At 40.9% G+C, this 24705-nt stretch overlaps 1 protein-coding gene across 1 annotated transcript in view; it reads left to right on the top strand.

The window, feature by feature from the left end:
• ELP4 (elongator acetyltransferase complex subunit 4) overlaps positions 1 to 14307 on the top strand; it is a gene marked incomplete at its 5' end in the record, with an annotated part of 151929 nt that extends 137622 nt beyond the window's left edge. The window contains one exon of the mRNA XM_084263590.1: positions 13894 to 14307. Coding sequence (XP_084119716.1) covers positions 13894 to 14025 — 132 coding nt within the window. The 3' untranslated portion in view covers positions 14026 to 14307. The remainder of the gene's footprint in view (positions 1 to 13893) is intronic.
• Between the last annotated feature and the right edge of the window lie 10398 nt (positions 14308 to 24705).

Here is a 24705-nt window from a genome sequence, read left to right as displayed (position 1 = left end):
AATATCTTAAATTGATTGTTTTATGATGTTGAATGAACTCATTGTAGTCAGCTATTGAGATTGGTTGTAGAATGTGGAAGCAATAGCAAAAGATGAAAAAAGGATTTTTTTATAATTATAGCAAACCAAATAATTTCATACTCTTCCACTGCATGTTTTGAAGTGAAAACCTCTTTCCTTTCTATGTCTCTTGTCAAAAATATGAAGCTTTAATATGTCAGCACCGTCTATTCAAATGGAAAGAACCATTTAGATTTTTTTTTTTTCCTTTAGAGCCTCATCTTTTTCCAGTGCTGTTGCTGCTCCCCCTGGCAAGTTCCAACTATATTCAAAATATTCAAATAAGATCACCTGGTAAAGTTGCCTGGTCTCTTAGGTTTTTAGTTATTTATAGAAAGAAGTCTTTAAATGGGATTTAGAACAAATAATTATATAGGAAGTACAAAATATATTTCTTACTGAGGTATCTCCTCCCTCCCTCCACCCTGTTTTCATGCAATGGGTCGGGACTTAACAGCTCTCAAGAGTGTCTGGCTGAATAGCAGCAGGCTTCTAAATCTCAAATCAAGTGCTCTTCAAAGCACCTTACTTCTCTTGAGATAAAAACTTGAGGCAGGTTTTTCTATCTGGCCTATTCATCAAGTATAGTCTACTGATTTGTTGACATTTCTAAACACTAAAGGGATTTTAAAGATCTTATTGCTCTAAAGAGACTTACTTGTAGTGGGGAATAAAGAAGTGAAATGAAAAAAATACTGACACTTGAAAAGTACAAAACTAAATAACTGCTAGAAACAGCTGAAAGCAAATAACTGTAATTTGACATATAGTTTCTGTACAGAACACATTTTTGATGTAGGAATCTGCTCAAATGTTCAGCCCTCCCCCCAACTTCCAGATAAAGTAATGTTTATTTTAATCTCAATTAGTCAGAAAAGTCTTGCATTTAATGTGATACCAGTTTCCGTCATTCAATATATTTGTTTCAGTTTACACTGAGTCCTCTGACTTAGAGAGAGTCATTTAAAAAGGAATTAGCATGACCTGTCTTTTAACCTTTCCCCAGCAACTTCTTATTCTGTGCTTAAATTTCCTCCAAAGCATTGCTTTGCCAAAGGGTGGACAGCATCACTACTTGATCACCAGTGCAATTTTGTGTGTGTGTGTGTGTGTTAGCAATATCAGTCACTGAGTAAAAATACATAAAAGTATGTTTTCATTCCCAAACAGGTCGAACCAATATTACAGATATTAAATTACACTTCGGTGATTTCTGAAGTCTAAGATTATTTGGTAGCAATACTACAAAAGGCTTTGTTAGCTGGAGTTTTAACTTGTAGCCCTCGTGAGTCATGGGGGATTAGTACTGAAAATTAAGAGATATTTAAATATGAATGATATAATTTCTACATCCTTACCTGGGAGTTACAGGAACTGAACGTACTCCCTGTAACAGTGCCAGCTTTTAGGGTGAGAAGACAATAATAGCAGAATTTTTCTGGGTTTTTTTCACTTCTGGGCCTGTTTTTTGCCTTAGCATGGAGCGTCTGACAGTGGCATTTGCCATGGTGGAGCTGAAGTTTCTAGCTTGTGAAAAGCTGCAAACATAAACAAACTGGTCATCTGTTTAGCAGCCTTGGCTTGGAAATGTGGAGAATTTTGCAAACCAGCAATACATTTCTTTATCTAAATTATACTTGATTTTAAAACAGAGATTAGTAGTAATGGTTTGCACCTACATTGCACTTTTTCATTTCTCTAGCACGGTTTTAAAGTGATTGAATCATTTGTGGTTCTCTACACATCATAATCCTGTGAGACAGACTCGGAAAATACCTGCAGCAAAAACTTGTCCGTGCATGAAAAGCAAAATAATAAAAAAAAAGAAAGTAAGAAAGATAAAAAGCTCCAGAAAATTAGTCAGTTTAAAAGCTATTAAATTGTTCCTGTCCCTGAAGCTTTACAAATGTGCTAATTGTTGTGTTCTGGTCATGTAATATGCTTCTGCACGAAGTTAAGGCGCTTTCCTATTGCGGAAGCCCTTGTGCCGGCTGGGGGAGGTACTGGCAGGCTGTGTAACACGGGGTAATGAATCTTCCCTTTGGGCAGCGCGTGCTTCAGGTCTGAACACCCAGAAATGCTTCACAGATGTGCTGGGCTGCCTAGCAATGGAAATTTTCTAGTTCTAGCTGACCTAAAAAAGTAAATAGACTATTGCACACGGGGCTACTCCCAATCTAAAACCACAATTTCCCCCCCAGCTAGCATTTACATTTTGTCCCCCCACGCACTCCTTATTCATAACTGGCGACTTGCCAAACCTGTGACACTCGTCTCTGGAAACAGAGGCATTCAGGGATATATTGTACGGACGGTTTGCACTGTGTAGTCGAATGTAAAACAATACAGCTCGCGCTGTCTCAGTGCTTTCCAGAGCAATACTGCGCGCCTTGGAGAGATTCTGTAGGTGAACACGTGGGCCATTGGCAGTAACTCATCTGCAGTCGTAATGTGTGCATTTAGATGCTGTGTTTGTGTTTGTATACACACAACTTCTGCCACTGATGCATAGGAGGAAACCAGCGTGATCGATGTGTGCAAAAGTCTGGAAGAACCTCTGAGGCAGGATTGGAGCAGCCCACAGCTGGGCTGGTCCAGAGTCTTGGAGCAGCTCCCGTTTTTTCCTGTTCTTAGGAAAGCACTTCATTGAGCTCTAAATTCTCTAAATAGAGACTAGATACTTGAAATCAATGGTACCCCGGAGGCAATGAGTGGTCCTGGCAGGACTGTTCAATTCAGAAGTCTGCTTGCATTTCTGTTGTCTCTCTTTTTTGAGTTGGCAAGTCAAGCATTGAAATGCACTTGCAAGAGAGACTTGCCAGTGCGAGTTACCTGTCTTGGAGCATAACCTTTCTGTGAAGTGTTGAAATGTATCTGGACAATTTTATCAGGAGGCAGAATACATTTTATCAGTTATTTGTGTTATTGCACACCCTCAGATAAAATGCTGGGGTTTTTAATGGGTGTATTAACGAGTTTTCTGAAATGTGACAAAATATTTAAACTGAGACAGAAGCTTGATAGATTACAGTGAATTTTAACAGATAGCTTTGGATGTGAACTCAAGTGTTTGGGTGGCTTTCCAACTTAGCTGAAATTCTAGAGGGTGATAGTAGCATTGCAATATGTCGGACCTCCTAGAACAGATGCTCCTGTCTCTGAATGTCATTTCTCCCTCCTCCTCACTTATGTAGCTTTTGTTTGTACACACAGTGTCTTGAACATTTCTCAAGCTTCCCAGTAGAGAGACCCAAGTTATGGAGCAATGCAGACATCGCCAGCAACTCTGGAATGTTTCCAGCATGCCATCTGTGGTTTGATACAAAATCCGTGCTTTGTGGCATGTTGCAATGTCATTCAAAGAAAGGAGATGTAGTGGAGGCACTGACTCAATAAGGAGCTTCATATAGTTGTAGGGCTGAATTCCTCTCCTTGACCTTTTACACTCCAAGTTAAGAATTTAGTTTAGTCTAGTCATCCAGGTTTCCCAAATAATCACCAGAGATGGGCAAGCACTTGCAAGGGTGATTCATCTCATCCTAAGTATATAATACAGGTTAGGCTGAATGGCTGACTTGTAGACAGCTGCAATTAGGTTGAATGAATCTGTCAGGGAAGAGAATGTGACATTAACGTTAGCATCCATCCGGACTGTCCTGAGAGCCCTAGAATTACTCAGACTTGCATCATGGGTCTCACACTCCTCTTATGCAAGCTCAGGGAGGAGAAATTGAGCAAAAAGATCCACGGGAGAGACGTTGGTCTGCTTGCTTTGGACATAGCTGATGCCATTAGACTTAGGAACTGCTGTTTGAATTTGGACAGTATTGCCCTTCAACATTTAGACAATGTATTCCAATCTAAACTACAACACACCCCGACAGTATATCCCCTCCTGCCCTCCATCTTTCCCTTTCTTCACTCCATCTTCCGTCAGCCCTTTGTCACTTCATTTCTTTCCCTATGCCTGTTCTCTTTCACTTACCTTTCTATGAAATATTTTTTCACTTAAAAGGGAAAAAAAAAAAAAAAGCTTTGGCATTAATACAGTATGCATATATACTGACATTTTCCCCTCTGGATAGTTCATCTTTCACGTCTTCCTTTTTATCCCCTTTGTGTATTCAGAGTGTAAACTTTTCACGACAGAGACAATCTGTCAATATGTGCTTGATAAGAGCTGGATCAGTTAGGTATTACAACAGCATATGATGTAAGCATTTAGTTCCGTTCTGGATGTAAGCTTAACATGTATTTCTCTGAATTTTGGATCAGACAAGTAGTTGAACAGCTGTAGTCCTTGGATAGTCTATAACCATCACTGATTAATACAGCCCCCTTTATAATGTGGGAGCTGCTTCATTATGCAGAGACCACAGTCATAATATAAAGCAGGTCCATAACGTGTCCATCCAGAGCAGTCTGTGGCATTCTCAAGCATCAGAGAAGGTAAATCTTCCCAGTATTTTTATCTTCCCCTTGTGTCCCTTCACATACACTAAATCATCTTTAACACATCTCAGAGTCCTTGGAGTGAAAAAGTTTGTTCAGACAATTCTCTGTACTTTCCAGTCACTGAAAAGTAGTGACTAATACTGCACATACAAAAACCCGCCCATCTCTACTCACATTTTACTGGAACAGTCATCTGAAATCCCTGGGAAATCATTTTACACAATCATGTAAGGAACTTTTTTTATGGGTACAAATGTCTCTGAAAGATTTTCACTTTGCAACAGCCAGTGTTTAAATAAGCTGAGTTTTAAATTCAGGAATTCAGATTTTAAGTACTTTGCATAGCTTTCTGGTCAGAGAACAGAAACAGCACCATGTGGCATATCCAAACGAATCAGCACAGTTTGAACTGAATTCTCCTGGATATTCTCGTATCACTTCTGTAAAGCAGATGCACTGGGAAGCTGCACTGAAGAGGCACATATTAAGATTCAGTGTTCTGAAACATAAAACAGCTTTTACAAAGTCTGTCTCAAAAGGAAGTGGGTTTATTGATCTTCGTTTTGCCAGGTGCCTAAAGTCAGTTTAATCTCTTTGTAGTACTGGAAACCCACAACAAAACATCACTGTCCTGCAAATAAGGGGAAAGGGAGAATTACCTTGGGTTTATTTTACATTCTGTAAGTGATGTAAAATAAAAAATTAAGAATTTTAAGTATTATTAGCTATATGTAAGAACTGATTTTCATATTAGCAATGTGTCCTTTAGCAGACAGACAGGGATATGTAGGTAGAAGTATATTTATCAGCTATTCTTAGTAGAAGCCTTCTCTCAACACCTGATGTTAACAATAATTAATTTTGACGGCTCAGATTATGATTCAACTTAAAAAAAAAAAAAGAAATAGGAAATGCATATGGTAGATGTGCTTATTTTAACATGGGTTGATATAGTTGTGATTAGTTATAAGTCAATCACAGTTACCTGAAAAGGAGAGAATTCTAGAATTCTCTTTGTAAAAGTCAAGTCTTTTGTCTTTATAATCAGTTTAGAAAAAGTATCCATTGCTGTGATTTAAAAATGGTAATGGGGCATCTGTGAGTATAGCAGAACAAGAAGAAACTGTGTTCATGTCCATTATACAAAAAAGCAGTTATCAACTGTTTTGTCTCCTGACCTTGTTAAAATTGTAATGTGGACAGGAATGTAAGAGAGTTACAGTAAATGAGTTTAAAAATAGTTTGCTTAAGACCTAAATATAGTTATGGGAGCAAAGTTTGGCACCATCCTGTCCACAGGATACATATTCTGGATTGTGAGACACTGTCACTACTCGTGAACCAAATTTCAGGACTATCATATGATTTCTGCCTGACATAGGTCTGGGCCAGCTGGAATAGCTATTTCTAGTCCTTGCTGTGAGGGCTTATAATGTCTTCTGGAGCAAAGGGCCCAGAAGTAAACTTATATTGGCTCAGAAGTATTTTTAGGTTTGGGGGCATTAATAACAAATTTGTGTCTTTTCACAGTGATATTGTCAGTTTTGTATGTGAGTTGTTCCAAAGTTATGTCAATGTAAGTGACATCACTCCAGTAGACTACATGCCATACAAAAGGTAATCCATTTCATTGTAATACACGTATCTAGTGTCTCAGTCAGCAAGATTGGCAAGAGGAGAGGCCAAAATTTATAGTCACCTCCATGCCAAATATTTGAACAAACCATTCTCTCTAGAAGAAATCTCATTCATACCTGCACATCTTTGTGTTTACTAAGCCCAAAGGCAGTAATTTTTGTTTTGCCAAGAAGACCAGTTAGTTGCTGTGCTTGATGATGACGTCTTAAGAAAGCAGTAAAGTCATTGACTGGCAAAGCTAAGATACTTCTGAAATGTCTATCTCTTAAGGAGTTTGTAGCAATTTGGCAAGCACCTCAGTTAGAAAGGCAAGATGCAACCTGGGGCAACATTAGGCAAACCTGTTCATTCTCTTTCTCCACATCCATTGCAATGGCCTTAAATCTGTGGCTCGTGGCACCATGGAAAATCGGTGCCACATATGTATTGCCATTGCATTGAAGGCTACACAGTAGCAATCCCTGATGGGGATTGCTGCTATTAAATCTTTTCCCCGCTGCCCAAATCAGAAGAGCAGAGCAGTGAAGGTACCCAGGGTCAGCCACCAGTCCTCGTGACTGCCAGACAGATCCATAGTCGGGAGGCAAGTCCACTGTTGAGGTGAGAAGTCGGGGGAGATGGTCAAGATCATACCTGGATCAGCAAGCTCTGTGGTTGGGACCTGGAACAGCAGTAGCCAGGAAAATGGCTGGGGTCTGAGCAGAGTGCAGCTGCCCAGCAAAGCGGGGAGGGCCTGTTAGGGCTTAGTCAGCTTCTCTTTGTACAGCTCTTTCTCACTCAGCAGCCCAGTTTGGGGGTGCATGGCTACACGACCACTGGCAGCTAAAGCCTCCCATTTGAGACAGTTGTCTTTACTGCAGAGAGAGGCAGTTCAGTGGCTGTGGAGTGATTTGGCATCCCCCCACTGGCTCCCTCTTTTCTTAAAATTTAAGTTGTTTGTTTGCTTTTCCTAAGGCCTCCATGTCCTTTTCCTTAGCCTGCCTGTGAGATGCTTTTCATTATCAAGAAATCCATTTCCAGTCAGGTAATAGTGACAATCACTTGACAGTTCAATAATTTTCAAGCAAGCAACAGGGTTTTTGCCCTTAAGAGGAGGTTTTCTAAAGCTGGACTACTAACACCCTGCAGATTTCTCCTTAAAACCCATCTTTTTCATACCTACGAGCCTTTCCCTACTATGATACTAGAAATAATTACTAGTAATCATAAATGAAGCAATAATATGAAGGCGTAAAAGGAAAACATAATGCAAGGGATACATTTTGGGCATCAGAAGCAGAAGAGGAAACAGTAACAGGAACTTGGTCTCTATACCACAGCCTGTTCCTCTTCTCTCCTGTGTGGGCTTTATGGAGTGGTGAGCGTTCTGCTTCAAAGAGAAATAAGTAGGATATAAAGCTCCCCAAGTAGGAGTCTGCATCTTTCATTTTCCCAGCATTCCTAAAATTCTTCTTTCCACCCCCCTCTTCCCCCTAAACCAAATCCCTTCGGCTTTGGTGACTTCAGTCTTCATGGAGTTGTAGCAAATGGAACTAGAAGGGATCTAGAGAGGTCATTAACCCATCTCCCTGCCCCAAGGCAGGACTGCAGCCATAGTAAAGTAATAAGCTTTTTTTTTTTTTTTTTGTCAAAGATCCAAATAAATGAAATTGCAAATTTGGGGGGGGTTAAAGTTTATTTTTGAGAAGTTTGGGCTCAGTTGTTATAGTTGCATGTAACTGTTAGCAGAATCACAAGGTTTACTTCAGTGGAATTACTTTATTATAAAGCAAACGAAGAACAAACTACCGCTTATTTTGTATGAGATTCAATGATTTTGCATCACTTGGGTTATTATGTGTTTGTTTGCTACAGTATTACACTTATGATAGCTACCAAGATACAATGATTGTGAAATAATATGAAGAACTACTTGGAGTTTAGATTTTTGCCAGTATATCTGCTTATCATATTGTTGCTAAACATTTTTATACCTTCGATTGCTTAAGGTGTTTTACAGATTATGTGATTCTTAGTAGCCCTCAATTCATTTTATGAAATTTTGCTCTATCTTGAGTGTCTTCCAGCTCAATTATTTCTGATATTTTAGCCAGCATAAAAACAATCTGTACAGACATACATCTCCTCAAATCTCCAAAAGTGATTTCATGAACTGATTGTTGTTTATACCATGTACTACTGGATTTCACTCAGTTGCCTCCAAAATCCAGTGCTGGTAGATTCCTCAGAAGAGTATGTGTAGCTTATGGGTATAGTTGTACACTAATCAGTTCTTTAACATTATCTCTAGTAGCTAGCTCTTTGTTTAACCTGGTTGCTTAGGTTCAGTTCATATTATTTTTGCTTCAGTAAAAGTCTATGTATGTATTCTTCAGTAAAAGTCTACTGTTTCTATGCATTTTATAACTGAGATATAATCAACTTGAGGAGAGGTTGTTAGGAAAGCTGCTGGTCAATCCTCTTAATACTGAAAAGAAAAACAACTCTTGCATTGGAAAGTGTCTTTTATAATAAATCTGCAAAACAATCCCCTTGATACAGTAAGCTACACTGGCAAAAGCACTTCCTAGTATTTTTGTCTACTAGGGATTTTGTTGGTTTAAAAAAAATATTTTACCCAACCAAACAGACCAGTCTTACATCCCAGTCTTGCCAGGCAGACCAGTGTCAGAAAACCATCAGTGCTGTACTTGGTCCTCAGCGCTGGGACTGGACTGACTGCTCAGTGTCCCCTCTGGCCTGGCCTGTTACACAGTCTTATCTTCCACTTCTTTTTTTTTTCCCCCACTGAGAACAAATAAAGTAATTAGAAGTTTTCTCCAGGCAGAGGGAGGAGCAGAGGCAAAGTATGTAATAGGTTTTGTCTGAACTGTTTTCCTTTCGTAATTCATGCCCTAAAGCTGTATGCTTAGCTGGGTTCAGTGTAATTGTTCCTATCACCGCAAAGCCTTTGGGACCTGCCCGAAACAGAGCGGGCGGGAAACACCAGCACTCGCATCGTGGCCCTTGCCTAGCTATGCCCTGTACAGAAAGTAATACCCTTCTTCCATGGCCGGTTATTTCTTAATCGACTGAATGAAGCTTGGAGTCTGATTCTGAAGATCCTCAGTGTAAACGTCTCTGACAGCCTGCATTAAGCACACTAGAGTAACACAGATACACGATTAACTGTGCATAAAGGAAGTTTACTCCGCCATTCCCTAGTTTTCACACTGATGAACTTTACCTTTCTTTGATGCAGGGTTTAAGAAGTTGTCACCAGGAGGGCAGTTATAGGATCTTGCTTTCACTTGCATATTTACTTATGACCCAGACTATGACCATTTTGCCTTAAAATATTGCTGCCCTCCTGGCTTGCTGTAGGCCACAGGAAATTTTGTGTTTATCCAGAAACTAGAATATTTTAGTGAAAATCCTCTATTATTCAAAAGAACAAATGAAAATACGTGATTTTTCTGTGTAGCATTTATGCCTGGGATGTGCTTCTGCTGCCCTGTGAAAATCCACCTGTTTGGCCCAGGTGCACTTCTCCAGGGACATACCTGATTTTCAGAGCAGGAGGTGAGCTGCGGCCTGTTCTCCCACTCTGGGCAGGGGGCACCAGGGCAGAGGAAAGGAGCAGCAGCAGGAAGGAAGAACAGAAAGCACTGCCAGCAGGAGAAAGAAGGGCAGATCAAGAACATCAGGTGGGAGGAGGACAAAATAGAGGGTGATGAAGACAAAACACTGAGGCAAGGATGGGTGGCTGGGCACTGAATTTGGATGTAGGCATTAGGGTTGGGAGCAGAGGATGGAAAGGGGATGCCCTTGCAGAAGAGAAAGGTTTGTCTTGCTCATGGGCATGAGAAACCCAGGACTGGCAGGAGCAGGAATGAAGGGCTTGGAAATAGAAGGCTGAGGCTGGTTGGGGCAGAGGCTGGGCAGTGTAGATTTTGTCATGAAGGCCAGTTGCAGGATGGGAGGCCTGGGCAGTGAGGACTGGGATTGCTGTGTTGAGCAAAATCAGCCTGATTTTTATCAGACTGATAAGAGAAAGAGAGATTGAAAGGGATGGAGGTCAGAACATCAGAAATAGCAGAGAAGTCTGTCCACAGAAAACATTTTGTCCTAAACTGGGACCTTAAATGTGACTGTTTTCTTGTGGTCAGCAAATATCTGTGAAAATGTCTGATTGTTCTGTAATGCTGGTGTTCAAAAAGGATCACAGCCTATTCATGCTATCACTTACTGCCTTAGTTCAAGTGACCACAATGTCACTGTTGGTGCCAAAAATAAAGGCCTGTTGTCTAACCTCTGGATGTCTGTATAATGCTGTGAGATTAATTTCCAGTTTGGTTGTGGTTTAAAGTGTAGGGGTTTTTCAATGGTGTTAAAATATTTAATAGGATCAATATTCGTGGCCCTGTTTATATTTTTGAACCACACACAGAAAGTGTAAGGAATGATGTTTTGAAATGCCTGCTCAGGATTTATTCAGGGGTAGAGTGTGTGTGTGTGTGTGTGTGTGTGTGTGCGCACGTGTGTGCGTGTGTTATGATTCACATCTTAATGGCAGGATAATATTCAGTTGTTTTCAGAGGACCCTAGCTTTGTTTATTGTTCAGAATCCATCTGATCTGAGGCTGGATGTGGCACACATGCTGGAATATGCTTCCTGGAGAACCAGCAATTTGTCGTAACGTTTGAAAATTGGGATTGTAGAAAGGGCAAGGATTGCAGGAGGGATGGTCTTGTAATTAAGATGATTGAAGGATATAGTGGAAGGTATGATGTGTCCCTGCCTAGACCACTGAGCTTCTGTGTGATCATGTCGCTTCAACACAGCATTTTTATTTCTGTACTCTTTATTTTGTGTCTCTCACTTTCCAAGTGCCTGACTTGGGGTTCTTGAAGAAGCACTAAACACTCGCAGCTGCAAATGAAGTTAGCGTTTGATCACGTGAAATGCCATACAATGCTAAACAGCCCAGAAAAGCAAGTCCTAAATGCCTCAGATTGTGTTCCTGAAATTTGTAGATACCTTTTGCTGTGTGTTTTGTGTGCCTCAATCCGCTGTCCCTAAAATGGAGGTAACTTTACTGCCTTATCTCACGAGAATATTAGGAAAATAACACAGTTGGTATTTGTGAAGCATTCAAGTGCTATATGCTGACATGTGCTATTGAAAAGCCATTCTTTCTCCAGAATAAGGTTTGAATAGTGTACAATAAATACATCAGAAAAGTTCAGAGTAGACAGTGACAAAAAAAGAAAATACTAAATAGCCAGTCACAAAACGAGCAACGTTCATCCTCTTCGCTGAAAACAATGGGGGAAGAAAGGTATATGCGTGTATCATAACAAATACATCTGTAAAAGCCCAATTCGGTCCCATCCAGTCTGAGCATCTTTAATTTTTACTTCTCCTAACCGAGTCCTCACAAATTTATAAATTTTCTTCTATCTACTTTCTGTTTAGAACACATACTGGGAAAGGAATACAGCCGTGACTTAAGAGGCTGTGTACATTTCAAATACTTTCTTTTGACCACACTTCTATGTCCAGGCCAGTGTGTCATGGTCTACAATTGTTCTGCATCTGTGGCATTAGTTAGTCCCTGCGTAAGATGAGTTTGCCGAGTGTTGGTTCTCTTCACTCTTCATCACCTTGCTCTGAATCCATTGGGCAGACTTGGCAAAAGAGTCAGTAATGGCAGGAGGAAGACAGTGGTACTACATTTCCCCTAGAGGAAGCTGCCTGCTGCTTCCCGGTAAGGGCCAAGAGATGCTAACAGTGAGTGGGAAAAGGTTGGATTATTTCACTTGTTTCTCTGTCTCCCACATACCAGATACCCATCCCTTGCTAGCAGAATATTGTACACCTTTTTGGAAAGAAAATGTGGCTGAAAGATCTGCCAAGTGCTCCCCTGCACTTCCTGACTTTTCCTCGTCTTTCATTTTCCAGTGGTCACAGCCCACCTCTCCAATCCAAGCTGCACATTGGCTCTTTCCGAGCAGATGTTTCTCTCAGCAAACAAACAGGATAGGCACATGCCCTAGTTCCTATTGTGTTGGTGCAGAAATGGGGTGCCATGGACCACGTTCACAATCCTCAGCTGTGGTTCACCTTAGGGAAGAACTGTAAGTGGATGATACCATACCACAGCTCTGATTTCAGTGCAGTGAAATGTAAAAGCCCCACAGTTACGAAATTATATAGAAGGAGGGTGGGTTTTGATACATGAATTGTGCTTCATAGGCAGTGTGCTACAGAGAAATACATGCATTTCTCCTATTTTGGCACTGGGGTATGTCATCTCACCCTGGGCACAGGCTTTCCGACTCCACATGTGTTACTCCCTTACCTCAGAAAAGACAACAACCCAGCACACGTTCTTCACCCTGCACTGCCCACAACCAGGAGTGGCCAGTGGTAGGGAAGCGCTTTGGAGCACCTCTCAAATTACGCCTAATTGCACTATCTCAAAGCCAGCAGTGATTTGAACAGTCAGCCCACTGTAAATACAGATATTTCTTAGGGGTTTTTTATTGAATTTTTTTCTGCATGAGGAAAGGATCCGACAAAAGTTGTGAAGGTACCAAGTAAATGGCAGCCGTATTTAAGTGTTGTGATAAAAGCAAAACCACAGTGAAAGCAGAGAATAAGGACAGTCCACACAGCCTCCAAAGACAGTTTTGCAGCCATTACAGCATTACCCTGTTCCCTTCAGAAGCGTATGCATTTTAAAAGAAGAGCTGCACAGTTTAGCCTTTGCCTACTAAATCTTTCAAGAAATATGCTCCTTCCATGATACCAGTTTCATAAATTATTGCACTGTGTGTGAGATGCTCAACTGTCTCATATGACCAACTTTCAGTACCTCACCGTGTCCAAAAGCAAACCAGTAATTAACCAAGTAAAGTCTCTGTTTTACGTTAATTTTCACCTTACTTTACAAAAGCTAAATGGTGATGTCATGTCTTTTATATAGCTCCTGTGTAAAAGAATTCTCAGACAGAGAGTCGAAATATTTTTGTCATAGTTGAAAAATAAGGTTTATTATGCAAGGACTCTGTGCATGTGGACAAACATGTAACCAGTGTCTCTGTTTCCTCATCTGTAAAATGGATGCAATGTTCCTACAACTCATGGCAAGGTTTTATTAGCATACATGATTGCCTTACACAAACGCAACTACTATCACTGCTTGTTTTCATTAGAAAATGATAGTAAAATATGAAGAAGAGACACTTTAGTAAAATGATGCTACAACCAGGGTGAGCCCTCTCCATCTTTTGACCATTGTACCATTTCTTTTTAGACTCTGCCACAAAGTATACGTGCTTGCAATAAAATTATGCTCATATTGTCGTGCCAGAGAAATCAAAGTGTTTGATGTAGGGGTTGACATACAGGCAAAACACTTGTTTGTAAAGGAAAAATGCCCATCGATATAATTAAGTACATTGAGCAAATTTGGATTTTGCTTAGAAAATTTTCATGAGGAAAAAATCTATTCCAATTTACAGATTCTAGTAAATTGAAAGCATGTAAAACTGTTTCCAGGTCAACCTAAAAGAGCGTCGGGGAAGTGTTTTATTTGTGTGATCCATCAGGAGAAGGACTGCATGCTGAAATGCGCTACAGAAAATAAATTCTTCTGCAATTATTTAATTTTTTTCCTCTCGCTTTCTCCTCTCTCTCTCTCTCTCTCTCTCCCCGTCTCTCTCCCTCTCCCTCCTGAAAATCTCCTGCCACAGCGACTGCATTTGCCTCCAGACTTGTCAGACACAGTGAGCCGCGCAAGCAAACAGGATCTGGCAGAATCCGCCAAACTGCTGAGCTCAGGATGTGGTGCTATGGCCATCGGCAAGAAGCACCTGGACTTCTAGTGATTTCTACTTAGCAGTTTCACTCAGATTTATATGACACTCTAATTATGAGTGTTAATGACTTATATAAATATTTTTCTTAATGATTTGACCCCGCACTCTTTAAAAATACATGTTATCATATGGTGCCACCTTCTCTTTTTGTGTTCTGGTTTCTTTGTACTAATTTCGGGCTGGTTTGGATTTTCCTTTTTGTTAAAGCTTCTGTTATGTTGGGCCCTGCCATTGTTCTGCTCGACTGGAAACATACAGTATTTTGTTCCTTGCCTTAAAATACAAACATTACTCTTACCCTTTTGTTTCTTTTTTTATATGTATATCTATATATACACAATAAAATTAAAGGGATTTTTTTCCCAATTGAGTTTTTATATATTTACATGCAACATTTTATATGAGTGAGTTAAGTTGGATGGTTTGCTGAAATAAAGGAATGAAACGCAGTGATTGATTGTCACGTGTTTTTTCCAAAAGTAAACGACACAGTTATTGTTTTAAAAACATTATTTTTTTGTAATTGAAATACCACTCTTACATTTCAGGAAATAATTACACCCATTTATTAAATATGTAATAATAAATTTAAAATATATAAGATGGGTTTTATTCTGATATGCCAGTAATTAATAGAGGTTGTTTTTTGAATCAGAATATATTACAGATGATTACTTTGCCTTATGGCTTACTACATGCATTAAAATGCACTCGAATGGAATTTACTAACCATAGAGAAAAGAATTGATTTCCTTATGTAGTTCAAAACAGTAATCCTAGACAATTGAAGTCAGCACTATGAAATTATGTCAACAGACATAATTCAAGATTGAAATTCAAACCGACAGCTACATTAATGCTAGAAAACCAGAAGAGTGCATTTGAGCTCGGGGAAGGGTATCGCAGCATGCTGGTCTAAAGCAGGGCAGAATATTCAAGTAATTCAGGCTTCTGTACCCTCAGAGAGACAATTTGTGAACCTGTAACTGTTTTGTATGTATCTCTGTGTATATCTCATCAAACAAAAGACCGGTAAAGCAAAGCTGACCTGTGAATTAAAGTGGTTTGCATTCTTTCTTCTGAGGCTGACTTCCATTTTGAAAGGTAATATCTTCTTCTCCGCAGAACTTCCGAGCCACCCAGCTGTAAGATTGCATTACAGTTTCAAAATTTAGTCTTTGTAATAGTGTATTACATGGCTGGAGTGAAACTGACTCTTCAAAGAACATGTTAATGGGATGCACTAATGGTAACGTATTCTGATGGGTTTGGAACCAAGAGTTGGTTAAGTGGTTTGCTTATTTTTTTCCCTGCAATCTAGGTTCTACTTTATTTTTTCTTGACAACGCTGTGTAAAACAAAGACATAGCTTTTAAAACTGTCTAACTAATATGATGAATGTCAATCACTTAAAAAACTCCACTGTAGCATAAACACATACTGTATACAGCTTTTATTCTGAATTAGAATAATTGAATCAATGACAGTGATTTGCCAGGATGTCAAATCTATCCATCATATCCTGTCACTACCAGTTTATTTTTTGTGATCAAAATCAAAAAGACTACTATTTTGTCATCAGCTATTTCATTAGTAGTAACAATCAGGTTTTCTCTTCTATATTTTTTAGATATGCCTGTTATATTTTTTATTTCTAAAGACACAAATCCTTTTTAAATCTTTTCAAAATAAAGTTTCAGAACTGAACTGTCAGTTTAATAAAGCAAAAAGACATCTACTTTCCTATGCCAATATATTTAAAATATTATCATTGATGTCTCAAACACTTTTTCTCTTTTTGTATTATGTGTATCGTTGAATGGAAGTTCTCATTAGATACTTAATTGTGCCTTTTGAAAGCATGAAATAATTTAAATACTTAGGATAAAGTGATTTTTGACAAAGGTGAAGTCTTACAGAGTACATCTTTTTAATGTAAATAACACAAAACACGTTCTTTTTGTGAACTATATCATCACAAGACACATAAATTGCTGTCAACATGCTTAAATAGGTCATTGCCTTGCCATACAGGGGAGAAAGGATCATGAAAGTCACAGGTTGATTTCTGATTAACATTAACTGAAAATTATTGGCGAGCAGCACGTGTATTCCACATGCACATATGTATGTATGTGTCCCCTATGCATTTATAAGACTTCAGTTTCAAAACTTCAGTAGGTTAATATTAAAGCTGACAAATATTTTGAATAATAAAGGGAACTCCTTCTGCAAATCTGGATTTTTTTTTTTCTGAGTGACTAAACATGCTTTGTAAAGTAAGTGTTGGAGTCTACAGACATAGAGTGGTGTTTAGCTAAGGCAGAAACATGGAGCAAAATTTCTCTTCTTTTTTTCCAAAATCCTGTATCAGTTACAACAAGGTGTGACAGTGAGTTGGCTTATCCAAGTAGCTGGGAAGTGAAATAACACCATGTGTACGTGCTGCCCAGCAGTATGTAGGGACATGGTAGGTAGAGCATAGATTTCATTTATGGCACCAAAAGCAACTTTGACTTGGGAGGCAGGAAGAGTGTTTGTGTGGTGATTTTCTGTGACTTCTCCCCTTAACCACTCTGTGACTCTCAAGCACCTGTGTACGAAACATCCTTCAGTCCTTTCTTCCCTTGCTTTGAAGGCAAATATTTAACCAAGGAGTGCAGCTCAGGTAACACAAGAATGGGTGCAGCCTTTTTTGACAGGCTGTTGCAAGGTGCCACCAGCTTCCTCTCGCATCTTCAGAGCCCCCTTGTTGCCTTGGATGGAAAATCTGTGCTATCCTTCCTTGTGTTCAGAGGGCTGTTCTCAGCAGAGATTGCAGTGCTGGGGGTTTTATTGTTTGTTGCAACGCTTTAAGCAGAACTTCCTACTTTTTAGCAGGCTACAAACTGAAACCACCAAATTCAGCAGGGAAACAATAGATTCATCCCAGTGAAGACGTTCCCAATTCAGCACAAGAACCTGATCTTTACAGAATTGTGACACACAGTCAGGAAAGCAGTAATGAAATTTAAAACGTTGTGTCTTTAATATGTCAAATAAGAATTCTTTATATAATTTCTGTTGTGTTGAGGTTTTCAAAATATAAGTATTTGGAACATGAGACGAATGTGATGATAGATTAATTCTTTTTCTATGTTTGCAAAAAAATTTTAAAAGCGATTTCAAGGATGCAGCTGAATTCAATTTTCTGTAACAGTAGCTACAAGCATTTGAAAATGGGCATTCAGCTACTTCAGATTCGACACATATGGTAGTACACCACCAGTTCCATCTCTAAACTTAGTATAAAATAGTGATGTTGGTCCAAACACAGTTTTTGGAAACATGCAGAAGTCTGACTTCTCCGTGCCAATCTTGAAATGTGAGCTATTAATCAAGTTTTTCTGGAACCTTTAAAATGTATGGATATTACAAGCATTACACACAGAAACACACACACACGTTAAGCCAGTATTTCTCTGGGATTACATATTAGAAATTTAATAAAGTATCTGTGCTGGAGAAACATTGTCCATAACTACAGAGCACAACAGAAATAGGGAAGCAGATGCTTTTATTCCTTTAAGAGGGGGTGGAAGCAAGTGCTATCCCCTATGACATCTCTTAGGGTTCTTCTTTTCTCTTGTGAGCTACCTGAATGGAAGGCATACATTTCTTTTCTTAATAACACCAAGCGCATGATGGTGCTTATTCAATAATAAATGTGCCCAGGTAGAAAAACAATGAAAGTGAATCCTCTTCATCTTCAGAAAAATCAAGTCAACTTGAATGGAAGGGGAAAAGGAGCCTGAAAAAATGCAGAAAACAAAAATTCCACCACAACTTTTATTTTTTTTCCAGTTTCTAGTCTAATAGAAACAAATGTTAGGCTCTTCCAAAATGGCTCATTAATATAGTGGATGCCTACATCTGTATTTCAGCAGCTGAATGGATAGACAGATTTTCAGGAGCGTTGAGCATCAAGCATCCCGGAGCATCTGCTGAGAACTTGGCTGCTTATTTAAACTCCGCCTTTAAACAATTTCGAAAGTTATTAAGCACACCGAACTAATTTGCAGACCTTCTGTTCATATCAAAACAGACATCTTTTGTGCTTTCTGTATTCTTTTGCACATGGTTTTTCTGGTGCTGTAGAGTTTAATCTGAAAAATCTTCCAGAGACGTCCATGATTATTTAGACCAGGAGCAAGCTGGTAGGATTACATCTAGTGGATCTTTTTTGAAATGTTAGCAGATATAGAGGATTTATAGCTGCATTTTCCTCTATAAAAAATGTATTCTAATGTCTTCTGGCATAGAAGGTAAATGTTAAATCCAAAATGTAGCAATAATAATAAAAAAATAAACCCCCAATCTTTTTTCTATGCTGGTAGAGTTTGAACATTCATGCCCTCAGCACTTAGAGCATCATGGTGTTCTCTTAAAAATAGTCTTGAAACAGGCAAATTCCAGTGCACTTTCAGATGGATTTTTTTGGATTTGGGTAGGAGCAAATGTACTACAGAAAGCTCTGGCTGAAATTTCATGGGGCTACACTTAGAGGACAATCGGCATGAGACCTGGTTTGGGTTTAAATGTGAAATCAGGCAGTTTTCGGTACCAATATTTTGGGACAGAATACTGTTCAGAGAAAAAAGCTGCAAACTTTGTTGCTTGAGTGAGACTTTTCTTAGTATATGCTTATTTATATTGTCAAGGTATCCCAGAGCTATTATTGCTCGTAGACTAGGACCGTTTTGCACAGGGCATCATTCTTGGCCTGAGACTTGCATAGCTGCAAGCCAAATTTGCCTCTTTCACCTACTTTAACTCTGTAGGACAGGGATCATTCTAGCAAGACTTGATGCCTGTTCTAGCCCCATCATCTTCAGCTAGCAACCATAGCTGGGAACTGCAGGTCCAGTGTTTGATTCAAGACCAAGGGGTTTTAATAGATCCATTTCATCTCCAGGCACATTTGACATCTATATGGATCCAGCAGATGAACTGGTCAGTCAGACATATTCATCCTGTATAACTAAACTCCTGACACGAGCACAGCCTTGCACTTTGAAAAGCTAAACTAATGAATAAAGCTGAACTCATTTAAGGCCAGATCGAGAGTGACAGGCAGAGGAAAGCATTTGGAAGAGCTCTCTGGCACAGTGAATTTTCCATATATGGTGCTTCCAAAGCCTACGTCCAGGATAGCTCAGCAATTTTGGAAAATTACTTGAGTGAGAAGGAGTTTGACAGTATGCTCTTGGAGACAGTGGAGTAGCAAGTCCATCTGTGTGGGATACGAAGCCTTGCCAGAGCCACCTCAAAACTGAGGGGTTCCTCCCCACCGGCAGCAGGTCACAGATATGGAGCTTCAAACATAACCAGCTTCAGACAAGCAAATAAAACTTTACCAGAAGAAAACACTGGGGAAGAGGATGGGAGGGGGAAGCAGTACGGTAGGTAGGCACGATTGCTTCATGCCTGATGGAGAGTACAGCCGATGGACACGGTGAAAGAATACATGCAGAGGACCAGAACAGGGTGTCCGTTCTGCAGCCCTTGCCTACAGAAGGAGATGTGAAGTTTTAAATGTGTCCTTGCCCAAACAGGTGTAAGTCAACAACAGTTCACAGAGTGCAAATGAAACATAACTCAGAAAATCATCAGCCCTAACCCAAGCTTAGTTTAAGTAAGAATCAAAGTGTTTGAATGCATGTTTTGCAAAGGAACAGTGTCAACTTAAATTCAGAGAAATCGCAGTGGACAACTTCTTTAAAAGCAAAAAAAAAAAAAAAAGGCAAGACTGGATGGTTTTTATTTAATCTGGTCTGACAGAGAGAGTTTTAAAAATAAATAAACCTTCCCCTGCAGTATTTGAAACACAAATCTGCAGACAACAGACTCTGAATATGAAGGCACCTTTGCAGAGAGAAATGCAAGAGGTAAAACAGTTACATAGAGAAAGATAAATTCTCCTCACTTGTGAAAAGTTAACATATTTATTGTAACAGCCTGAAGGTGTTTATCTGTTAAATGCAGCTCCATATAAATCAGAGTCCATCTGGTACCCTGTATGCTATGCCACTTCTATGGAATGACTGTTGATAAACTTCTCAGAATCCATCGTCAGAGGCCTGACCTGAAGGAGCCTATCTGTGAATCTACAAACTGCTCTGGTGCAGCTGGAAAAGCTCTCGTGTCCCAGGAGAGGAAGAGCTGAAATTCGCAACCCTCACCACTTTTAGCTGGTGGAGCCTACGTGAGGTCTGTCAGGTGCCTGGGGGCAATTGCAACCTCTGCTGGAGGATTTCATGCAGGTTACGGCTCCAGCCAGGCACCTGAAGGTAACAGGGATCCTGCTGGGTCACTCACAAAACCTCTGCTCACCATCTACCCAGCTGCAATTCGACTGAAAGGGGTCGAGCTCCAGCACCTGAGAAACAAACCACAGACCTCTGCCAACACTACAAAAACAGTAGGGTGGTCCTTTGTGGGGGGCAAAGCAGCTCCATCACACAGCCCACCAGCATGAGACACGCATTTTTCACCTTCATCCCCTTCAAAGTCACAGTGCTCTCAAGGGGACATTACCTAAGAGGAGAAAGGGACCAACGCAAAAGGCCCCAAAATTCTGCATTAGAAAGCAGCCATTGGAGGTTCGTAGTGAAACTCGAGGGAATGGAGATGTAAGGGGCCTTTCCTCCATGGGGCTGCCTCCAAAAGAAACAAGGATCCTGGTGGCTGGAGGTTTCATGAAGCTCTGTCACACGTCAGCTCTGCACATTAAAAGACTCATCAAACGGCTTCATTCCTTTGAGATTTCATCCCTGCAGCCCCTAAGAAAACACCGCCTTCCACATGACTGCTATTAAAAACTACCTTAGGATAGTAAGCCAGCCTAAGTAAGCCACCCTGTCTGCTGATACACTGGGTTTTTCTTTCTTTACGTCTAAGAGACTATTAGGGGAGGAATTAATTTAAAATACGCTCTGAAGCAAGGAACCTGCCAGCCTGGCTCCTATCCAAACAGTACTATCTTTACTACCACACTTCTCATGCAGATTGCTCCATCCTCTGCTATTTTCTCTAGCAACTCAATAGATAATGTATATAAGAGACTTGCCTAACATCCTTCTCCAGCAGTAATCCTCCAGCAGCTATATTCCACACCTTGTTTTCCACCCAAAGAGGAGGAACACTTCTTCTGCGCCTACCATGCCATGCAGGGCAGGGGCTTCAGGGGTCCCTGGGCGCTCCAGCCAGAGACGCGCTCCCACGGCTGCCTTCCCTCCGCAGCACGATGTGTGAACACTCGCCGTCTGGACAAGACCCAGCAGCCGCCGCAGACTCTACCGTATCACGTTCGTAATTCATATGCCCATTTCCAATGGAGGCAAGGGCGAGGGGGCTGTATTTGGGTATTTGTAGGTGCCAGTCACACTTTTGATTAGAAACAGGGCTGCAAGAGCTCGTTAAGCAAGAAGGTACCTTCTCAAAGAAGAGCTATTTAAAAAAGAAGATGCTGCCCCGTTCCCAGAGCAGAGGAGCCTTATCAGCTGCACGTGGAGCAATGCTCAGCTGCTGAAGCTGAGGATTAGAGCAAATGGAAATGAACTGGAAAGAAAAAAAAAAAAACAGAAAGAAGAATGATACATTTTCAGTTTTCCTAGTGCTGTTTATACCATGAAATGCAGAACAAAATTTAAACCTTAGCATAACTACAAACCTGCATGTATTACCCAGAGAAAATGAGGTAATATATTTTAGTCGGTAATACCATTGAAAAAAAAACCCACCAAAAGAACCCTAGCCACCTTTGGCTGTGGAAGGTGAATGAACTAATACTACCTATGGCTGGAAAACCTGGGGGAGGTGATGAGTGTTATCTGTTCCAGGTTGTTCTTTGCAACTGTAATCTTGCCCCGGAAGATAAATTCCATGTTAGGCTGCCTGAAGTTAACCAGCCTATATGGGCATTTCCCTCTTTTTTTCAAATAAAGACCTAGCTAAAAAGCAGCAACAACATCCCCTTTCTGCATTACAGCCTGGGCAAGAAAGCAGCTCGCTCTGCCTCCTGGAGCAGGGCGCACGCTGACTCGCGCTTACCTTATGGAAACAATTAAAACCGGTATCTGCACGGTGCGATGCAACTCCAACACGTATGTCACCGCATGCATGTCTGCTTCGCCATCAGCATGTATGGCTCGTCATCTGTCTGCTCTGAACAATAACTGTTAGGTTAGCAGCCTTTTCACTTGTAAATGTAAATATTGTATCTAGAACACGATATTTGAAATACAAAATAGAGTGTTATTAAGACAGCGCTCACACATCAATTCTTGTGTGACTATAATTTGTGAAATGCCTTAGGAGGGGCTTATAAATAAAGTATAAGGTGTTATTATGAAATACATTTTAACCAAATGCACAGAAATGTCTCGTTCATATTGAAATCCATAGCAAAACTCCCACTAATTTCCATGGCACAAAGAGGAGACCTTTGGAAATTGCTGAATTGCTGTGTTACGCTGAGCAATACATTAGAGCAGATTTCAGTCTTCATAAGGAATACAGCTCTAGAAGAAGAAAGGGGATGAAAATGGGTATTAGAGGCTGTTCAGAGCATGCTGAAGATTTTCTTTCCCCACCGATGCAGCTGGTAGCGGTGTCTGGTGAGACAGCACGTCCCCATGCAGCCACACAGGATCCCTCACCCGTTCGCAGCAGTGCTCCAAGGCTGGTTGGGCACTGGGGCTGCTCCAGGGCCTCGCCTGGCCCTCAGCAAGCAACCGGGAGCTGGCACCGGTGCTCAGGCACGGGAGCCCCTGCACGCTCGGCCCCGTGCCCCGACCTACCCTGGGGAGAAGGCTCTTGACAGGGCTGCGGATGCGACGTGTGGCACAAGGCTGCCTGCGACCCACAGAGCCCCCAGCGTGCAGCAACAGCTCTTCAAGGCAAGCAACGCTCCGGGGACCGAATGCCCTAACTTCTTCCCGATGTGCAGCCAGCCAGGGACTTTTCCCCGCCGACCTCCTTCCATAGGGCACGATAACAAGCCAGTGAGCCAGAAATGTCTCCTCTCTGCTGCGGCTATCTAGCATGTCACCAAAATAAGCTCAAGGTTCATCCACGCACGCAACGACTTTATAGCATTGCCGCAACTGCAGAGGCACGGGGCTGTGAAAGGCTGCAGCCCCACAGCGCAGCCTGCCCTGAAGAAGGCTTCAGAAAGGGCGTAGAGGGCCGGTGATGACTCCACGGAGGCCACCACCGGCTGGACCACAGGCGGTGGAGCTGCACAGCTGGGAAAACCTGGGAAGGGCAGGGAGAGCTGCAGGGAGAGCTACAGGGAGCTGCGTCTGCCCACGTATCAGCACCTGCAGAAACAGCAACCACAGCACGAAAACTCTCAGGGGAGGAAGGGATGGCAGCTCAATTCCGTTCCTGGTTGAGCAGACAACAGACTACATTAGTAGGTATAAAAGGCTAAGTGGCTATGTAAATGCTGGGTTTGTACCTGTAATTAGTTGTTCCCAGAATTGGTTTAGCTGTGTGGGAAGGGACCTGCCTGTCGTGGTGTTTAATGCGATCTATCTGTACCTTATAAATATTATATCATAGGTGTGTGCATGTCTGATAAAAACAAATAAATAAATAAATAAATAGCAGTATCCATGTTTCGTCAGTATTTGCCAATGGATGGCTTCCAGGTAATTAAAACTAGTCAATGCTAGCACAACAAATATCTCTTTACAACTGACAGATTTCCATTAAAAAGAAAGATTTTAATCTAATGTTTTTACATATTTCTGCTTGCTTTGGGCTCTTGGTTTTATTGACTAACGTATTGTGCTTTGAGCGAAGCTGCTCTTTGTCCCTAAAGGATTCGGAGTTCACGTGCAGTTAATCTCATCTGCGGCGTTGCAGCTACCTCAGCAGCACAACACTGCTACTCCAAGTTTACAATGAAGTGTTATCCACAGTGACAAATATGCCGAAAGGAAAACATAACCAGCCTAGATAGTATCTTTGCTTCACAAAGGCGGCTTGTGATGCCTGTGCTTTCACTCAAAACTCCCGGCGCATTGGCTTTTTAATCATGAGATCCCTTTTTCAGCACAGCATCGCAAGTAACAACTGCACCACAATGAGCCAGCTTCATAGATATGGGAATGTTTAGATTTCCCTGCCAGTGACTAAAGGCCTTTAGCTTTCACTAGCCAGTCCCAGTTTGCATTGTTGTTGCCTGTTGATTTGTCTTCTCTCATTATTCCTTGACATGCAGCTCTCCACCCACGCCCACACTAACAACCCTCACACAAAGCGCATTGAGGTATTAACCAGGTTACAAGTTCAATGGAAAATTACACTAAGATTGTGCTGTGTGGCAATATAAAGGGATGGTATTCACTCTCCCAAAGAGCCTGTTAAAAACACAGCTGGGTTGGGGTTTGGGGTTTGTTTGGGGTTTTTTCTTTTTTAAGCATCCTAACAAAACCAATTTTTAGAAGCCAGGAATGTAAAGTTGTAGGCATATGCATCTCTAAGTACTTTACGTACGATTGCAACGGATAGACACAGGAGCACATCACATCTCCACCACTGACTGGCACGATCCAAACTCCCCGCTGGAAATTCTGCTGGGTTCTGGAGTTCAGTTAGAGCATCCTCAGAAACCCAAGCTAAATAAACAGCCTCCTC

The sequence above is a fragment of the Gallinula chloropus genome, assembly GCF_964237585.1.
Source record: "Gallinula chloropus genome assembly, chromosome: 4".
Classification (NCBI taxonomy): Eukaryota; Metazoa; Chordata; class Aves; order Gruiformes; family Rallidae; genus Gallinula; species Gallinula chloropus.
This window is presented reverse-complemented; position numbering and strand designations above follow the sequence as displayed.